The following is a 19,483-nucleotide window of genomic DNA, read 5'->3' on the forward strand; positions in this document are numbered from 1 at the left end:
TTTTCCTTTTCCTTTTCCTTTCCTTTTCCTTTTCTTTTCCTTTTCTCTTTCCCCATTTCTATCTTTATTTTTGCATTTTGTTCTTTTCCCTTTCCCTTTTCTGTTCCGTTTTCTGCGTTTTCTCTCTTTTCCCCTTTTCCCATTCCCATTTTTGCATTTTTGTTCTTTTCCCATTTCCTTCCCCATTCCTGCATTTCCCCTCTTTTCCCCTTTCCCATCCCCATTTCTGCATTTTCCCTGTTTTTCCCATTCCCATTTCTGCATTTTCCCTGTTTTTCCCATTCCCATTTTTGCATTTTCCCTCTTTTCCCATTCCCATTTCTGCATTTTCCCTGTTTTTCCCATTCCCATTTTTGCATTTTCCCTGTTTTTCCCATTCCCATTTTTGCATTTTTCCCATTCCCTTTCCCACCCCCATTTTTGCATTTTCCCTCTTTTCCCATTTCCCATTTTTCCCGTTCCCTTTCCCATTCCCATTTCTCTATTTTCCCTCTTTTTCCCATTCCCATTTTTGCATTTTTTCCCTTTCCCACCCCCACTTGTGCATTTCCCCCTTCCCCTCCCTCCCCTCCCTCCCCCGGCGTTCCGGGTTCTGGGAAATCCCCGGGAAACCCCAGGAAATTCTGGGAAATCCCAGGAAATCCCGGGAAATCCCAGGAAACCCCAGGAAATCCTGGGAAATTCCGGGAAACCCCAGGAAACCCCGGGAAATCCCGGGAAATCCCAGGAAACCCCCGAAATCCCAGGAAATTCTGGGAAACCCCAGGAAATCCCGGGAAATTCCGGGAAACCCCGGGAAATCCCTGGAAATCCCAGGAAATCCCAGGAAACCCCGGGAAATCCCAGGAAATCCCAGGAAATTCTGGGAAATCCCGGGAAATCCCAGGAAATTCTGGGAAATCCCAGGAAATTCTGGGAAATCCCAGGAAATCCCAGGAAATTCTGGGAAATCCCAGGAAATCCCAGGAAACCCCAGGAAATCCCTGGAAACCCCAGGAAATCCCAGGAAATCCCAGGAAATCCCGGGAAATCCCAGGAAACCCCAGGAAATCCCAGGAAATTCTGGGAAATCCCAGGAAATCCCGGGAAATCCCAGGAAATTCCGGGAAATCCCAGGAAATCCCAGGGAACCCCGGGAAATCCCAGGAAATCCCAGGAAATCTCGGGAAATTCTGGGAAATCCCAGGAAATCCCAGGAAATCCCAGGAAATTCTGGGAAATCCCGGGAAATCCCAGGAAATCCCAGGAAATTCTGGGAAATCCCAGGAAATTCCGAGAAACCCCAGGAAATCCCGGGAAATCCCAGGAAATTCCGGGAAACCCCAGGGAACCCCGGGAAACCCCAGGAAATCCCAGGAAATCCCAGGGAACCCCGGGAAATCCCAGGAAATCCCCGTTCCCTGTCTCTGGGAGCAGCTGCTGCTGGGGATTCCCGGGAATTCCCTGGGAGGATGAAGCTGCTGGAGAACTCCAGCTTCGAGGCCATCAACTCCCAGCTCACCGTGGAGACGGGAGACGCGCACATCATCGGCAGGTGGGAGCGGGGAAGCGGGAATGCCGGAGGGTGGGAGTCTGGGAATGCTGCCCCGGGAGTGTGGGAGTGTGGGAATGCTGCCCCGGGAATGTGGGAATGCTGCCCTGGGAGTGTGGGAATGTGGGAATGCTGCCCCGGGAGTGTGGGAGTGTGGGAATGCTGCCCCGGGAATGTGGGAATGCTGCCCTGGGAATGTGGGAATGTGGGAATGCTGCCACGGGAGTGTGGGAATGCTGTCCTGGGAAAGTGGGAATGCTGCCCCGGGAATGTGGGAATGCTGTCCTGGGAATGTGGGAATGCTGCCCCGGGAATGTGGGAATGTGGGAATGCTGTCCTGGGAATGTGGGAATGCTGCCCTGGGAATGTGGGAATGTGGGAATGCTGCCACGGGAATGTGGGAATGCTGCCCCGGGAAAAACCCTGGGAAACTGGGAATGCTGCCCCGGGAATGTGGGAATGCTGTCCTGGGAAAGTGGGAATGCTGCCACAGGAATGTGGGAATGCTGTCCTGGGAAAGTGGGAATGCTGCCACAGGAATGTGGGAATGCTGTCCTGGGAAAGTGGGAATGTGGGAATTCTGCCACGGGAATGTGGGAATGCTGTCCTGGGAAAGTGGGAATGCTGCCTCGGGAAAAACCCTGGGAAACCGGAAATGTGGGAATGCCGTCCCTGGGAATCTGGGAATGCTGTCCCCAGGAAAAACCCCAGGAGTCTGGGAATGCTGCCCTGGGAATGTGGGAATGTGGGAATGCTGCCCTGGGAATGTGGGAATGCTGTCCCCAGGAAAAACCCCAGGAGTCTGGGAATGCTGCCCTGGGAATGTGGGAATGCTGCTCTGGGAAAAACCCTGGGAATTTGGGAATGTGGGAATGCAATTCCCTGGGAAAAGCCCTGGGAATGTGGGAATGCTGCCCCGGGAAAAACCCTGGGAATTTGGGAATGTGGGAATGCAATTCCCTGGGAAAAGCCCTGGGATTGTGGGAATGCTGCCCCGGGAAAAGCCCTGGGAAACCGGGAATGCTGCCCTGGGAAAAACTCTGGGAATGTGGGAATGCTGCTCCAGGAAAAACCCTGGGAATGTGGGAATGCCAGCCCTGGGAATGTGGGAATGCAATCCCTGGGAAAAACCCTGGGAGTCTGGGAATGCCGTCCCAGGAATTGGGAATGCTGCCCCGGGAAAAACCGGGAATGTGGGAATGCTGCCCCAGGAAACTGGGAATGCTGTCCTGGGAAACTGGGAATGCTGCCCTGGGAATGTGGGAATTCTGTTGCTGAGAATCTGGGAATTCCGTGCCCTTGAAACCCGGGGATCCGGGATAAGGAATCCTGGGATGAGAGCGGAAAATCTGGGATAAAGGAAGTGGGAATGTGGGAACGTGGCTGGAGTGGGAATTTTATGGGAATTCCCTCGTGGGAGAACGGATCCAACCTGGGAATGCTGGGAATGGGGTGGGAATGGAGGGGATTTCAGGGATGATCCCATTCCCAAGGGACACCTCCTGCTATGCCAGGGATCCTGGCCTGGGATCCTGGCAGCCTTTTGGCCAGGAAGGGATTTTTGGGATCTTTTTGGGAATTTTTGGGATCTTTTTGGGAATTTTTGGGATCCTGGCCTGGGATCCTGGCAGGCTTTTGGCCAGCAAGGGATTTTTGGGATATTTTTGGGAATTTTTGGGATCTTTTTGGGAATTTTTGGGATCATGTCCATGGGATCCTGGCAGCCTTTTGGCCAGGAAGGGATTTTTGGGATCTTCCCATTCCAACCATGCCCGTTCCCGATATCCCGGGATGCCCCAGCCTGGCCTGGGATGGATCCTCTGGAATTCCAGCCCCAATCCTCATCCCCCTGGGGGTCTCTGGGATCTCCTGGATCCCCCTGGGAGGGGCTCTGGGCTCCCCTGGCTGCCCCCAGGGGTCTCTGGGGGTCTCTGGGCTCCTCTGGGGGTCTCTGTGCTCCCCAGGAGGGTCTCTGGGGGTCTCTGGGGGTCTCTGGGCTCCCCAGGAGGGTCTCTGGGGGTCTCTGGGGGTCTCTGGGCTCCCCAGGAGGGTCTCTGGGGGTCTCTGGGGGTCTCTGGGCTCCCCAGGAGGGTCTCTGGGGGTCTCTGGGGGTCTCTGGGCTCCCCAGGAGGGTCTCTGGGGGTCTCTGGGGGTCTCTGGGCTCCCCAGGAGGGTCTCTGGGGGTCTCTGGGGGTCTCTGGGCTCCCCAGGAGGGTCTCTGGGGGGCTCTGGGCTCCCCAGGAGGGTCTCTGGGGGTCTCTGAGCTCCCCAGGAGGGTCTCTGGGGGTCTCTGAGCTCCCCAGGAGGGTCTCTGGGGGGCTCTGGGCTCCCCAGGAGGGTCTCTGGGGGTCTCTGGGCTCCCCAGGAGGGTCTCTGGGGGTCTCTGGGGGTCTCTGGGCTCCCCAGGAGGGTCTCTGGGGGTCTCTGGGGGTCTCTGGGCTCCCCGGGGGTCTCTGTGCTCCCCGGCTCCCCGGGGGTCTCTGGGGGTCTCTGTGCTCCCCGGCTGCTGTGGGGGTCTCTGGTGGTCTCTGGGCTCCCCCGGGGGTCTCTGTGCTCCCCGGCTGCCGTGGGGGTCTCTGGGGGTCTCTGGGCTCCCCAGGAGGGTCTCTGGGGGTCTCTGGGCTCCCCAGGAGGGTCTCTGGGGGTCTCTGGGGGTCTCTGGGCTCCCCAGGAGGGTCTCTGGGGGTCTCTGTGCCCCCCGGCTGCCGTGGCCAGCGCCGCCGTGCCGCGTCCCGCAGGATCGAGAGCTACTCGTGCAAGCTGGCCGGGCTGGACAAGCAGCTCTTCAAGCACTTCTGCCACGAGGGGCAGCCCCACGCGCTCGAGGCCCTGTCCCCGCCCCAGAGCTCCGGGCTCAGCCCCGGCAGGTGGGGGGCACGGGGGGAATGGGGGAATGGGGGGAATGGGGGGAATGGGGGGCAGGGGGGAATGGGGGGAATGGGGGGAATGGGGGGAATGGGGGGACGGGGGGAATGGGGGGCAGGGGGGAATGGGAGAGACTGGGGGGAATGGGGGCCAGGGGGGAATGGGAGAGACTGGGGGGAATGGGGGGATAGGGGGGGAATGGGGGGATGGGGGAAATGGGGGGGCAGGGGGGAATGGGAGAGACTGGGAGAGATGGGGGGAATGGGGGGATAGGGGAAATGGGGGGATGGGGGGAATGGGGGGGGCTGGGGGAAATGGGGGGAATGGGGAGAATGGGGGAATGGGGAGAATGGGGGGAATGGGGGGGCTGGGGGAAATGGGGAAATGGGGGGACTGGGGAGAATGGGGGGACTGGGGGGGAATGGGGGGATGGGGGGAATGGGGGGATGGGGGGAAATGGGGGCAGGAGGAAATGGGGGGACTGGGAGAGACTGGGGGGATGGGGGAAATGGGGGAAATGGGGAGAATGGGAGAGACTGGGAGAGACGGGGGGAATGGGGGGAATGGGGAATGGGGGAAATGAGGGACTGGGGAGAATGGGGGGACTGGGGAGAATGGGGGGGATGGGGGGGAATGGGGGGGAATGGGGGAATGGGGGAAATGAGGGACTGGGGGAATGGGGGGGATGGGGGGGATGGGGGACTGGGGAAACTGGGGGGGGGCTGGTGGAAATGGGGGCACGGGGGGATGGGGGGAATGGGGGGGATAGGGGCGACTGGGGGGGCTGGGGGAGACTGGGAGGAAATGGGAGGAAATGGGGGGATGGGGGGGCTGGGGGGAATGGGGGGAAATGGGAGAGACTGGGGGGGATGGGGGGAAATGGGGAAATGGGGGGACTGGGGGGGCATGGGGGGAAATGGGGGAAATGGGGGGGCATGGGGGGCTGGGGGAAAGGGGGGACTGGGGGGATGGGGGGGAATGGGAGAGACTGGGGGGGCACGGGGGGAAATGGGGGGGATGGGGGGACTGGGGGGGCACGGGGGGAAATGGGGGGGATGGGGGAAATGGGGGGGACTGGGGGGAAAGGGGGGGGAAAGTAGGGGGAACGGGGGGAACTGGGAGAGACTGGGGAGACTGGGGGTCTGGGGGGACTGGGGAAACTGGGGGAACTGGGGGGGCTGGGGGTAAATTAGGAGAAACTGGGGGGACTGGGGAAACTGGGGGGACTGGGGGAAAATGGGAGGACTGGGGAAACTGGGGAAACTCGGGCAACTGGGGGGGAAACTGGGGTGGGCACACTGGGAAACTGGGGTGGGAACTGGGATGGTGGGATGGGAACTGGGAAACTGGGATGGGCCCTGGCAAACTGGGATGGGCACACTGGGAAACTGGGATTGGCACTGGGATTGTGGGGTGGGCACCGGGAAACTGGGGTGGGAACCGGGGTCCTGGGATTGGCACCAGAATCCCAGGATTGGCACCGGGATCCCGGGATGGGCACTGGGATCTTGGGATGGGCACCGGGATCCCGGGATGGGCACTGGGATCTTGGGATGGGCACTGGGATCTTGGGATGGGATCCTAGTGACCCCAGTGACCCCAGTGTGTCCCCAGTGACCCCAGTGTCCCCACTCTGTCCCCAGTGACCCCAGTGTGTCCCCAGTGACCCCGGTCTGTCCCCAGTGTGTCCCCAGTGTCCCCAGTGACCCCAGTTTGTCCCCAGTTTATCCCCAGTCTGTCCCCAGTTTATCCCCAGTCTGTCCCCAGTGTCCCCAGTGTCCCCAGTGTCCCCAGTGTGTCCCCAGTGACCCCAGTGTGTCCCCAGTGTGACCCCAGTGTGTCCCCAGTGTCCCCAGTGTGTCCCCAGTGACCCCAGTGTGTCCCCAGTGTGACCCCAGTGTGTCCCCAGTGACCCCAGTGTGTCCCCAGTGACCCCGGTCTGTCCCCAGTCTGTCCCCAGTGTCCCCAGTGTGTCCCCAGTGTCCCCAGTGTGTCCCCAGTGACCCCGGTCTGTCCCCAGTGTGTCCCCAGTGTCCCCAGTGTGTCCCCAGTGTCCCCAGTGTGTCCCCAGTGACCCCGGTCTGTCCCCAGTGTGTCCCCAGTGTCCCCAGTGTCCCCAGTTTGTCCCCAGTTTGTCCCCAGTGACCCCCGTGTGTCCCCAGTGTCCCCAGTGTGTCCCCAGTGACCCCGGTCTGTCCCCAGTCTGTCCCCAGTGTCCCCAGTGTGTCCCCAGTGTGTCCCCAGTGACCCCAGTTTGTCCCCAGGCAGGGCGAGGGCCCGCTCAGCGACACGTGCAGCCGCAAGACGCTCTTCTACCTGATCGCCACCCTGAACGAGGCCTTCCGGCCCGACTACGACTTCAGCGCCGCCAAGAGCCACGAGTTCAGCCGCGAGCCCAGCCTCAACTGGGTACGGGGACTGGGATGGGACTGGGAGCACTGGGATGGGACTGGGAGCACTGGGATGGGACTGGGAGCACTGGGATGGGACTGGGATGGGACTGGAAGCACTGGGATGGGACTGGGAGAGACACGGGTTCAGCCGCGAGCCCAGCCTCAACTGGGTACGGACTGGGAGCACTGGGATGGGACTGGGAGCACTGGGATGGGACTGGGAGAGCCACGAGTTCAGCCGCGAGCCCAGCCTCAACTGGGTACGGGGACTGGGATGGGACTGGGAGCACTGGGATGGGACTGGGATGGGACTGGGAGCACTGGGATGGGACTGGGAGCACTGGGATGGGACTGGGAGCACTGGGATGGGACTGGGAGAGCCACGAGTTCAGCCGCGAGCCCAGCCTCAACTGGGTACGGGGACTGGGATGGGACTGGGAGCACTGGGATGGGACTGGGATGGGACTGGGAGCACTGGGATGGGACTGGGAGCACTGGGATGGGACTGGGATGGGACTGGGAGCACTGGGATGGGACTGGGAGAGCCACGAGTTCAGCCGCGAGCCCAGCCTCAACTGGGTACGGGGACTGGGATGGGACTGGGATGGGACTGGGAGCACTGGGATGGGACTGGGAGAGACACGGGTTCAGCCGCAAACCCAGCCTCAACTGGGTACGGGGACTGGGATGGGACTGGGATGGGACTGGGAGCACTGGGATGGGACTGGGAGCACTGGGATGGGACTGGGAGAACCACGGGTTCAGCTATGAGCCCAGCCTGAACTGGGTACGGGGACTGGGATGGGACTGGGATGGGACTGGGAGCACTGGGATGGGACTGGGAGCACTGGGATGGGACTGGGAGCACTGGGATGGGACTGGGAGAGCCACGAGTTCAGCCGCGAGCCCAGCCTGAACTGGGTACGGGGACTGGGATGGGACTGGGATGGGACTGGGATGGGACTGGGAGAGCCACGAGTTCAGCCGCGAGCCCAGCCTCAACTGGGTACGGGGACTGGGATGGGACTGGGAGCACTGGGATGGGACTGGGAGCACTGGGATGGGACTGGGAGCACTGGGATGGGACTGGGATGGGACTGGGAGAGCCACGGGTTCAGCCGCAAACCCAGCCTGAACTGGGTACGGACTGGGATGGGACTGGGAGCACTGGGATGGGACTGGGATGGGACTGGGAGCACTGGGATGGGACTGGGATGGGACTGGGAGCACTGGGAGGGACTGGGAGGGACTGGGATGGGACTGGGAGCACTGGGAGGGACTGGGGGGACTGGGATGGGACTGGGAGCACTGGGAGGGACTGGGATGGGACTGGGAGCACTGGGAGGGGACTGGGATGGGACTGGGAGCACTGGGAGGGACTGGGAGGGACTGGGATGGGACTGGGAGCACTGGGAGCACTGGGAGGGACTGGGATGGGACTGGGAGCACTGGGAGGGACTGGGATGGGACTGGGAGCACTGGGAGGGACTGGGAGCACTGGGATGGGACAGGACGGGACGGGATGCAGGAATTGGGTTTGACCTGGAGCTCGTGGAATGGGGAAATCCTGGAATGCTTTGGGACGGAAGGGATCTCCGGGATGATCCCAGTCCAAGGGGCGGCTCCCGCTATCCCGGGGTAGTCCAGGGGCTGGGGCAGCCCCGGATTCTCTGGGAATTCCAGCCCAAAATCCCAACGCTCCATGGGACGCCATTCCCTGTTTCCTGTGCCTCCAGCCTTTACCCCAAACCTCTCTCCAGCTCTCCCAGAAAACCCTGGAAAGGACCCTGGGAGGAGCTCTGGACACTGCCAGGCTGGGGAATCCCAAATTTCCCTGGGAATGCCATTCCCCCGTCCCCCTGTCTGCTGTCCCGTGTCCCCGTTCCCGTGTCCCCTGTCCTCATTCCTGTGTTCCCCGTCCCCATTCCCGTGTCCCACGTCCCTGTTCCGTGTCCCACGTCCTCGTTCTGTGTCTCCCATCCCCGTTCCCGTGTCCCTTGTCCCCATTCCCACGTCCCCATCCCTGTTCTGTGTCCCCCATCCCCTTTTCCTGTCCCCCAGCTGCATTCCCGTGTCCCCCATCTCCATGTCTCTTGTCCCTGTCCCCGTTCTATGTCCCACGTCCGGATCCCGTGTCCCTGTCCCCATTCCCTTGCCCCATCCCCATTCCCGTGTCCCTGTCCCCATTCCCGTGTCCCCTGTCCCCATCCCCATGTTCTGTGTCCCTGTCCCCGTTCCCGTGTCCCCATCCCCATTCCCGTGTCCCTGTCCCTGTTCTGTGTCCCTGTCCCCATTCCCGTGTCCCTGTCCCTGTTCTGTGTCCCATGTCCCCGTCCCCGTGTCCCTGTCCCCGTTCCCGTGTCCCTGTTCTGTGTCCCTGTCCCTGTTCTGTGTCCCTGTCCCCATTCCCGTGTCCCTGTCCCTGTTCTGTGTCCCATGTCCCCGTCCCCGTGTCCCTGTCCCCGTTCCCGTGTCCCTGTTCTGTGTCCCTGTCCCTGTTCTGTGTCCCTGTCCCCATTCCCGTGTCCCTGTCCCTGTTCTGTGTCCCTGTCCCCATTCCCGTGTCCCTGTCCCTGTTCCGTGTCCCTGTCCCCATTCCCGTGTCCCTGTCCCTGTTCCGTGTCCCTGTCCCCGTTCCCGTGTCCCTGTTCTGTGTCCCTGTCCCTGTTCTGTGTCCCTGTCCCCATTCCCGTGTCCCTGTCCCTGTTCTGTGTCCCTGTCCCCATTCCCGTGTCCCCTGTCCCCATCCCCATTCCCGTGTCCCTGTCCCCGTTCCCGTGTCCCTGTCCCCATTCCCGTGTCCCTGTCCCTGTTCTGTGTCCCTGTCCCCATTCCCGTGTCCCCTGTCCCCATCCCCATTCCCGTGTCCCTGTCCCTGTTCTGTGTCCCTGTCCCCATTCCCGTGTCCCCTGTCCCCATTCCCGTGTCCCCTGTCCCCATCCCCATTCCCGTGTCCCTGTCCCCGTTCCCGTGTCCCTGTCCCCATTCCCATGTCCCCATCCCTGTTCCCGTGTCCCATTCCCGTGTCCCACGTCCCGGTTGTTGCCGTGTCCCAGGTGGTGAATGCCGTGAACTGCAGCCTCTTCTCGGCCGTGCGCGAGGATTTCATCCCTGTTCTGTGTCCCATGTCCTATTCCCGTGTCCCTGTCCCCATTCCCGTGTCCCTGTCCCCGTTCCCGTGTCCCTGTCCCCATTCCCATGTCCCCATCCCTGTTCCCGTGTCCCACATCCCGGTTGTTGCCGTGTCCCAGGTGGTGAATGCCGTGAACTGCAGCCTCTTCTCGGCCGTGCGCGAGGATTTCATCCCTGTTCTGTGTCCCTGTCCCCATTCCCATGTCCCCATCCCTGTTCCCGTGTCCCACGTCCCGGTTGTTGCCGTGTCCCAGGTGGTGAATGCCGTGAACTGCAGCCTCTTCTCGGCCGTGCGCGAGGATTTCAAGGCGCTGAAGCCGCTGCTGTGGGACGCGGTGGATGAGGAGATCTGCCTGGCCGAGTGTGACATCTACAGGTACGGGGGCACCTGGGGCCCTGCCCCATCCTCTGGGATCCCGGCCCTTCCTGATCCCGAGGGATCCCGGCCCTTCCCGAGGGATCCCGGCCCTTCCCGAGGGATCCCGGCCCTTCCCGAGGGATCCCGGCCCTTCCCAAGGGATCCCAGCCCTTCCTGATCCCAAGGGATCCCGGCCCTTCCTGAGGGATCCCAGCCCTTCCCGAGGGATCCCAGCCCTTCCCGAGGGATCCCAGCCCTTCCCGAGGGATCCCGGCCCTTCCTGAGGGATCCCAGCCCTTCCTGAGGGATCCCAGCCCTTCCCGAGGGATCCCAACCCTTCCCGAGGGATCCCAGCCCTTCCTGAGGGATCCCAGCCCTGTTCCCATGCATCCAGGCCTTTCCCGCTGTTCCTGTCCCCAACCCTGTGACATTCCCACGTTTCCTGTCCCAGTCCCGTGACTTTCCCGCTGTTCCTGTCCCCAGTCCCTTGACTTCCCCACATTTCTTGTCCCCAATCCAGTGAGATTCCCACTGTTCCTGTCCCCAGTCTTGTGACATTCCCACTTTTCCTGTCCCCAATCCCATCCGTGACATTCCCACTGTTCCTGTCCCCAACCCTGTGACATTCCCACGTTTCCTGTCCCAGTCCCGTGACATTCCCACGTTTCCTGTCCCAGTCCCGTGACATTTCCGCTGTTCCCGTCCCAGTCCCGTGACATTCCCACGTTCCCCAATCCCAGTCCCATGAGTGACATTCCCGCTTTTCCCGCTCCCAGCTACAACCCGGACCTGGACTCGGATCCCTTCGGGGAGGACGGGAGCCTCTGGTCCTTCAATTACTTCTTCTACAACAAGAGGCTCAAGAGGATCGTCTTCTTCACCTGCCGCTCCATCAGGTCGGCCCCGCCCCGCGGGATCCCTGGAATTCCGGGGGCATTCCCATGGGATTCCCGGAATTCCCAGGGGCATTCCCATAGGGATCCCCGGAATCCCGGGGGGTGTTTCTCAGGGGATTCCACGGGCATTCCCCAGGGGGTTCCCAGAATTCCAGGGGGCATTCCCATAGGGATTCCCGGAATTCCAGGGGGCATTCCCTATGGGATTCCCGGAATTCCGGGGGCATTCCCCAGGGGATTCCAGGGGGCATTCCCCAGGGGATTCCTGGAATTCCGGGGGGCGTTTCTCAGGGGATTCCCAGAATTCCAGAGAGCATTCCCCATGGGATTCCCGGAATTCTGGAGGGCATTCCCCAGGGGATTCCAGGGTGCATTCCCCAGGGGATTTGCACAATTCCAGAGAGCATTCCCCAGGGGATTCCCAGAATTCCAGGGGGCATTCCCATGGGATTCCCGGAATTCCCGGGGGCATTCCCATAGGGATTCCTGGAATCCCAGGGGGCATTCCCATAGGGATCCCCGGAATTCCGGGGGGTGTTTCTCAGGGGATTCCATGGGCATTCCCCAGGGGGTTCCCAGAATTCCAGGGGGCATTCCCTATGGGATTCCCGGAATTCCGGGGGCATTCCCCAGGGGATTCCAGGGGGCATTCCCATGGGATTCCTGGAATTCCGGGGGGTGTTTCTCAGGGGATTCCCAGAATTCCAGAGAGCATTCCCCATGGGATTCCCAGAATTCCAGGGGGCATTCCCACAGGGATCCCTGGAATTCCAGGGGGCATTCCCATAGGGATCCCCGGAATTCCAGGGGGTGTTCCCATAGGGATTCCTGGAATTCCGGGGGGCATTCCCATAGGGATTCCCAGAATTCCAGAGAGCATTCCCCATGGGATTCCCGGAATTCTGGAGGGCATTCCCCAGGGGATTCCAGGGTGCATTCCCCAGGGGATTTGCACAATTCCAGAGAGCATTTCCCAGGGAATTCCCAGAATTCCAGGGGGCATTCCCATGGGATTCCCAGAATTCCCGGGGGCATTCCCATAGGGATTCCTGGAATCCCAGGGGGCATTCCCATAGGGATCCCCGGAATCCCGGGGGGCGTTTCTCAGGGGATTCCACGGGCATTCCCCAGGGGGTTCCCAGAATTCCAGGGGGCATTCCCATGGGATTCCCGGAATTCCCGGGGGCATTCCCCAGGGGGTTCCAGGGGGCATTCCCATGGGATTCCCGGAATCCCAGGGGGCAATCTCCATGGGGATTCCTGGGACCATTCCCCAGGGAGTTCCCAGAACTCCAGGGGGCATTCCTTGGGGGATCCCCACAATTCCAGGGGGCATTCCCATGGGGATACCTGGAATTCCAGGGAGCGTTCCCCAGGGCATTCCCCAGGGGATTCCAGGGGGCATTCCCAGGGGATTCCCAGAATTCCAGGGGTCAATCCTGAGGGGATTCCCTGGAATTCTGAGGGCCGTTCTCAAGGGAATTCCAGGGGCCATCCCCAAGGTGATTCCCAGAATTCCAGGGTCCATTCCCGAGGGGATTCCCCGGTATTCCAGAGGCTGGATTCCTTGGAATTCCAGGGGCCATCCCCAAGGGGATTCTGTGCAATTCCGGGGGAGGGGGGGCTGTTCCGAAGGGGATTCCCGGAATTCCAGAGGCCATCTCCAAGGGGATTCCCGGAATTCCAGGGTCCATTCCCAAGGGGATTCTGTGCAGTTCTCGGGGGGGGGGGGGCTGTTCCCGAGGGGATTCCCGGAATTCCAGGGGCTATTCCCAAGGGGATTCCCAGAATTCCAGAGGCCATCCCCAAGGGGATTCTGTGCAGTTCTCGGGGGTGGGGGCTGTTCCCGAGGGGATTCCCGGAATTCCAGGGGCTATTCCCAAGGGGATTCCCAGAATTCCAGAGGCTATTCCCAAGGGGATTCCTGGAATTCCGGGGGAGGGGGGGGGGCTGTTCCCGAGGGGATTCCCAGAATTCCAGGGGCCATTCCCAAGGGGATTCTGTGCAATTCTGGGGGGGGGGGGGGGGGGGGCTGTTCTCGAGGGGATTCCCAGAATTCCAGGGGCCGTCCCCAAGGGGATTCCCTGGAATTCTGGCCCTTCCCACAGTGGCTACGCCTACACCCGCCCGGACACCGGGAACGAGCTGGACATGGACCTGGGCGAGGGCGACACCGAGAAGGGCGACAGCGGCGACCCCGAGGGCGGTGTCGTCGAGGAGGACAGGTGGGCAGGGCGGGGCAGGGCGGGGCAGGGTGGGCGTGGCCACAGGTGAGGCAGGTGACCCTCCGTGTCCTCGTTCCAGGCTGCAGGTGATGTGCATGTGAGATTCCCGGCGGGATCCGAGACACCGGGAACGGAACCGGCAACGGGAACGGAACCAGCAATGGGACTGGAAATGGACTGGGAACCAAACCAGCACCGGGAACGGAACTGGGAATGAAACTGGGACTGGGAAAGGAACTGGGAACCAAACCAGGAACAGAACTGGGAATGGAACCAGGAACAGAACTGGCACCAGGAACGGAACCAGGACTAGGAAAGGAACTGGGAATGGAACCAGGAACAGAACTGGCACCAGGAACAGAACTGGGAATGGAACCAGGAACAGAACTGGGAATGGAACCAGGAACAGAACTGGCACCAGGAACGGGAATGGGAATGGAACCAGGAACAGAACTGGGAATGGAACCAGGAACAGAACTGGCACCAGGAAAGGAACTGGGAATGGAACCAGGAACAGAACTGGGAACAGAACCAGGAACAGAACTGGGAATGGAACCAGGAACAGAACTGGGAATGGAACCAGGAAAGGAACTGGGAACGGAACCAGGAACAGAACTGGCACCAGGAAAGGAACTGGGAATGGAACCAGGAACAGAACTGGGAATGGAACCAGGAACAGAACTGGGAATGGAACCAGGAAAGGAACTGGGAACGGAACAGGAACAGAACTGGGAATGGAACCAGGAAAGGAACTGGGAACGGAACAGGAACAGAACTGGCACCAGGAAAGGAACTGGGAACGGAACCAGGAACAGAACTGGCACCAGGAAAGGAACTGGGAACGGAACCAGGAACAGAACTGGCACCAGGAAAGGAACTGGGAATGGAACCAGGAACAGAACTGGGAATGGAACCAGGAACAGAACTGGGAACAGAACCAGGAACAGAACTGGGAATGGAACCAGGAAAGGAACTGGGAACGGAACAGGAACAGAACTGGCACCAGAAAAGGAACTGGGAACGGAACCAGGAACAGAACTGGGAATGGAACCAGGAAAGGAACTGGGAACGGAACAGGAACAGAACTGGCACCAGAAAAGGAACCAGGAACGGAGCCAGGACTGGCAACCAAACCAGCAATGGAACCGGGAATGGAGCCAGGAACAGACCCAGGATGGGACCCGGCCCTGTCCTGGCGCCGCTGGTCCTTCCTGAGCCGTGTCCCCCCCGGTGTCACGGTGTCCCCGTGTCCCCCCCCCCCCCCCCCCCCCCGGACACTGGAGCCCCCCAGGAATCCCGGAGCTCCGGAGCCGCGCCGGGAGCTCCGGGAAGCTTCGCTGCACTTTATGGCTCCTGCCCTCGGCTGCACTGATCCCCGTCCCACCTGCCCGGGCTCCTGACGGGCTCCATCCGTCCATCCCGGCCCTGCCCGGGGGAGAATCCCAAATCCCACCCCCAGGAACTGCCCCCCTGCCCCCCGTCCCGAGTCCGTGTGTTTCAAGAGTTTGGCTTTGCTCTCCGTCTGCTCCGGCTCTGCTTTTCCTGCTGGGATCTCACCTGGGCCAGGTGAGCCCCGAGCCTGAGGCTGGGGGGGCCCAGCTATGCCTCCCTTGGGATCTGCGTCAGAGGTATCCCACCTGCACCTCCCTTGGGATCTGGGATCAGAGGGATCCCACCTGCACCTCCCTTGGGATCTGGGATCCAGAGCAGGGGTCACATCTCCCTTGGGATCTGGGTCAGAGGGATCCCACCTGAACCTCCTTTGGGATCTGGGTCAGGGGGATCCCACCTGAACCTCCCTTGGGATCTGGGATCTGGGTCAGGGGGATCCCACCTGAACCTCCTTTGGGATCTGGGTCAGAGGGATCCCACCTGCACCTCCCTTGGGATCTGGGTCAGGGGGATCCCACCTGAACCTCCTTTGGGATCTGGGTCAGGGGGATCCCACCTGAACCTCCTTTGGGATCTGGGTCAGGGGGATCCCACCTGAACCTCCTTTGGGATCTGGGTCAGAGGGATCCCACCTGCACCTCCCTTGGGATCTGGGATCCAGAGCAGGGGTCATATCTCCTTTGGGATCTGGGTCAGAGGGATCCCACCTGCACCTCCCTTGGGATCTGGGATCTGGATCAGGGGTCACATCTCCCTTGGGATCTGGGATCCAGAGCAGGGGTCACATCTCCCTTGGGATCTGGGATCTGGGTCAGGGGGTCCCACCTGCACCTCCCTTGGGATCTGGGATCCAGAGCAGGGGTCATATCTCCTTTGGGATCTGGGTCAGAGGGATCCCACCTGCACCTCCCTTGGGATCTGGGATCTGGATCAGGGGTCACATCTCCCTTGGGATCTGGGATCCAGAGCAGGGGTCACATCTCCCTTGGGATCTGGGATCTGGGTCAGGGGGTCCCACCTGCACCTCCCTTGGGATCTGGGATCCAGAGCAGGGGTCATATCTCCTTTGGGATCTGGGACCTGGATCAGAGGGATCCCACCTGAACCTCCCTTGGGATCTGGGATCCAGAGCAGGGGTCACATCTCCCTTGGGATCTGGGATCTGGATCAGAGGGATCCCACCTGAACCTCCCTTGGGATCTGGATCAGAGGGATCCCACCTGAACCTCCCTTGGGATCTGGGATCCAGATCTGGGGTCACATCTCCCTTGGGATCTGGGATCTGGATCAGGGGGTCCCACCTGCACCTCCCTTGGGATCTGGGATCTGGATCAGGGGTCACATCTCCCTTGGGATCTGGGATCTGGATCAGGGGTCACATCTCCCTTGGGATCTGGGATCCAGAACAGGGGTCACATCTCCCTTGGGATCTGGGATCTGGGTCAGAGGGATCCCACCTGCACCTCCCTTGGGATCTGGGATCCAGAACAGGGGTCACATCTCCCTTGGGATCTGGGTCAGGGGGTCCCACCTGCCCCCCCCCCCCCGGCCACTCCAGGTGCAGATTTTGGGGTCTCATTCCCTGTTCCCGCTCGGGACCCGGGGTCGGGCCGGCGGCGCGCAGGGAGGGGCCCCTGAGCCCCCCCAAAAACCCCTCCTGGGGTCGCCCCGGCTCCTTCATCCCCCCTGAACTGCTCCCGGAAAGCTGCAATTCCACCCCCAATCCAGTAAAGGATTTCCGGGATTTGCCCCCAATTCCTGGGGGATCCCCCGGGATGTTGCCGCTCCCACGGGGTGGGTGGGACCCCAGGCAGACTTGATCCATTGGAAAATCCCTTTATCCATGGGAAAAATCCCTTTATCCATTGGAAATTACCTTTATCCATGGGAAAAATCCCTTTATCCCTGGGAAAAATCCCTTTATCCCTGGGAAAAATCCCTTTATCCATTGGAAAAATCCCTTTATCCATGGGAATATTCCTTTATTTATGGGAAAAATCCCTTTGGGAACATCCCTTTATCCGTGGGAATATCCATTTATGTATGTGGGAAATCCCTTTATCCATGGGGTTATACCTTTATCCATGGAAAAATCCCTTTATCCATTGGGAAATCCCTTTATCCATGGGAAAATCCCTTTATCCATGGGAAAAATCCCTTTATCCATGGGAATATTCCTTTATTTATGGGAAAAATCCCTTTGGGAACATCCCTTTAACCGTGGGAATATCCATTTATTTATGTGGGAAATCCCTTTATCCATGGGGTTATACCTTTATCCATGGAAAAATCCCTTTATCCATGTGAAAATCCCTTTATCCATGGGAAAATCCCTTTATCCATGGGAAAATCCCTTTATCCATTGGAAAAATCCATTTACCCGTGGGAAAATCCCTTTATTCGTGGAAAAATTCATGTATTTATGGGAAAATCCCTTTATCCATGGGAAAAACCACTTTATCCATTGGAAAATCCCTTTATCCCTGGGAAAATCCCTTCATCCATGGCAAAATCCTTTATCCCTGGGAAAATCCCTTTATCCCTGGGAAAATCCCTTTATCCATGGGAAAATCCCTTTATCCATTGGAAAAATCCATTTACCCATGGGAAAATCCTTTTATCCATGGAAAAACTGCTTTATCCATTGGAAAAATCCCTTTATCCATGGGAAAATCCCTTTATCCATTGGAAAAATCCATTTACCCATGGGAAAATCCTTTTATCCATGGAAAAACTGCTTTATCCATTGGAAAAATCCCTTTATCCATGGGAATATCCCTTTATCCATGGAAAAACTGCTTTATCCACGGGAAAATCCCTTTATCCATAGGAATATCCCTGTATTTGTGGGAAAAATCCCTTTATCCATGGGAAAATCCCTTTAACCATTGGGAAATCCCTTTATCCATGGGAAAATCCCTTTATCCCTGGGAAAAATCCCTTTATCCATGGGAAAAATCCCTTTATTCATTGGAAAATCCCTTTATTCATTGGAAAATCCCTTTATCCATTGGGAAATCCCTTTATCCATCGGGAAAATCCCTTTATCCCTGGGAAAATTCCTTTTATCCATTTGGAAATCCCTTTATCCCAGGGAAAATCCCTTTATCCATTGGAAAAATCCATTTACCCGTGGGAAAATCCCTTTATTCGTGGAAAAATTCATGTATTTATGGGAAAATCCCTTTATCCATGGGAAAAACCGCTTTAGCCATTGGAAAAATCCCTTTATCCACGGGAAAATCCCTTTATCCCTAGGAAAATCCCTTTATCCATTGGGAAATCCCTTTATCCATGGGGAAATTCCTTTTATCCACGGGAAAATCCCTTTATCCCTGGGAAAATTCCTTTACCCATGGGAAAAATCCCTTTATTCATTGGAAAATCCCTTTATCCACGGGAAAATCCCTTCATCCATGGGAAAATTCCTTTATCCATTGGGAAATCCCTTTATCCTCTGCTTTACCCCCAATTTCTCCTCTTTCCCTCGCCGTGTTTTCCGTCCCCGTGGAATTCCGGGATGGTTGGCTTTGGAGGGACCTTCAGGATCGTGGTGTTCCTTCAGCCCGTGGCCGGGGGACGCGTCCCACAGCTGTCCCAACCCGGCTGGGGACAATTCCCGGCGGGATCGCTCGGGGGATTTGGGGAAAGGGACGACGGGAAAGGGAGGGAGGAAAGGAAAACCTGGAAAATCCAGCGCCGTCGTTGGACATTTGGTGTTTGCGTGGTTTGGTGTCACCCAGGGCTTGGTGTCCCCAAAGGTTTGGTGTCCCCAAAGGTTTGGTGTCACCCAAAGGTTTGGTGTCACCCAAAGGTTTGGTGTCACCCAGGGTTTGGTGTCACCCAGGGTTTGGTGTCACCCAAAGGTTTGGTGTCCCCAAAGGTTTGGTGTCCCCAAAGGTTTGGTGTCACCCAAAGGTTTGGTGTCACCCAGGGTTTGGTGTCACCCAAAGGTTTGGTGTCACCCAAAGGTTTGGTGTCACCCAGGGTTTGGTGTCACCCAGGGTTTGGTGTCACCCAGGGTTTGGTGTCCCCAAAGGTTTGGTGTCACCCAGGGCTTGGTGTCCCCAAAGGTTTGGTGTCCCCAAAGGTTTGGTGTCACCCAAAGGTTTGGTGTCACCCAGGGTTTGGTGTCACCCAAAGGTTTGGTGTCACCCAAAGGTTTGGTGTCACCCAAAGGTTTGGTGTCACCCAGGGTTTGGTGTCACCAAGGGTTTGGTGTCCCCAAAGGTTTGGTGTCACCCAAAGGTTTGGTGTCACCCAAAGGTTTGGTGTCCCCAAAGGTTTGGTGTCACCCAGGGTTTGGTGTCCCCAAAGGTTTGGTGTCACCCAAAGGTTTGGTGTCCCCAAAGGTTTGGTGTCACCCAGGGCTTGGTGTCCCCAAAGGTTTGGTGTCCCCAAAGGTTTGGTGTCACCCAGGGTTTGGTGTCACCAAAGGTTTGGTGTCACCCAGGGTTTGGTGTCCCCAAAGGTTTGGTGTCACCCAGGGTTTGGTGTCACCCAGGGTTTGGTGTCACCCAAAGGTTTGGTGTCACCCAGGGTTTGGTGTCCCCAAAGGTTTGGTGTCCCCAAAGGTTTGGTGTCACCCAGGGTTTGGTGTCACCCAAAGGTTTGGTGTCACCCAGGGTTTGGTGTCACCCAAAGGTTTGGTGTCACCCAGGGTTTGGTGTCACCCAGGGTTTGGTGTCACC

General features: G+C 59.0%; 2 protein-coding genes across 2 annotated transcripts in view; one reads left to right on the plus strand and one right to left on the minus strand.

Moving 5' to 3' along the window:
• Positions 1-143, minus strand: part of MROH1 (maestro heat like repeat family member 1) — a 120,628-nt gene extending 120,485 nt beyond the window's left edge. Inside the window, exon 1 of the mRNA XM_053945932.1 lies at positions 117-143. Within this exon, the coding sequence (XP_053801907.1) occupies positions 117-143 (27 nt within the window). The remainder of the gene's footprint in view (positions 1-116) is intronic.
• Positions 144-1,288: 1,145 nt separating this feature from the next.
• On the plus strand, positions 1,289-13,672 carry MAF1 (MAF1 homolog, negative regulator of RNA polymerase III). Its single transcript, XM_053941385.1, has 7 exons — positions 1,289-1,534; positions 4,270-4,398; positions 6,661-6,805; positions 10,176-10,297; positions 11,056-11,175; positions 13,284-13,400; positions 13,480-13,672. Exons 1-7 carry the CDS (start codon positions 1,452-1,454, stop codon positions 13,499-13,501), a joined length of 738 nt encoding a protein of 245 aa, XP_053797360.1. The 5' UTR covers positions 1,289-1,451; the 3' UTR covers positions 13,502-13,672.
• Positions 13,673-19,483: the final 5,811 nt, after the last annotated feature.

Source organism: Vidua chalybeata, chromosome 1, assembly GCF_026979565.1.
Source record: "Vidua chalybeata isolate OUT-0048 chromosome 1, bVidCha1 merged haplotype, whole genome shotgun sequence".
Taxonomy (NCBI): Eukaryota; Metazoa; Chordata; class Aves; order Passeriformes; family Viduidae; genus Vidua; species Vidua chalybeata.

Bases quoted from the DNA above. Each gene is read 5' to 3' on its own strand.
- MAF1 (XM_053941385.1), top strand. From the start codon at position 1,452: ATGAAGCTGCTGGAGAACTCCAGCTTCGAGGCCATCAACTCCCAGCTC. The intron at 4,399-6,660 runs GTGGGGGGCACG...GTTTGTCCCCAG, and splicing joins TCCGGGCTCAGCCCCGGCAG to GCAGGGCGAGGGCCCGCTCA. The intron at 13,401-13,479 runs GTGGGCAGGGCG...TCCTCGTTCCAG, and splicing joins GGTGTCGTCGAGGAGGACAG to GCTGCAGGTGATGTGCATGT.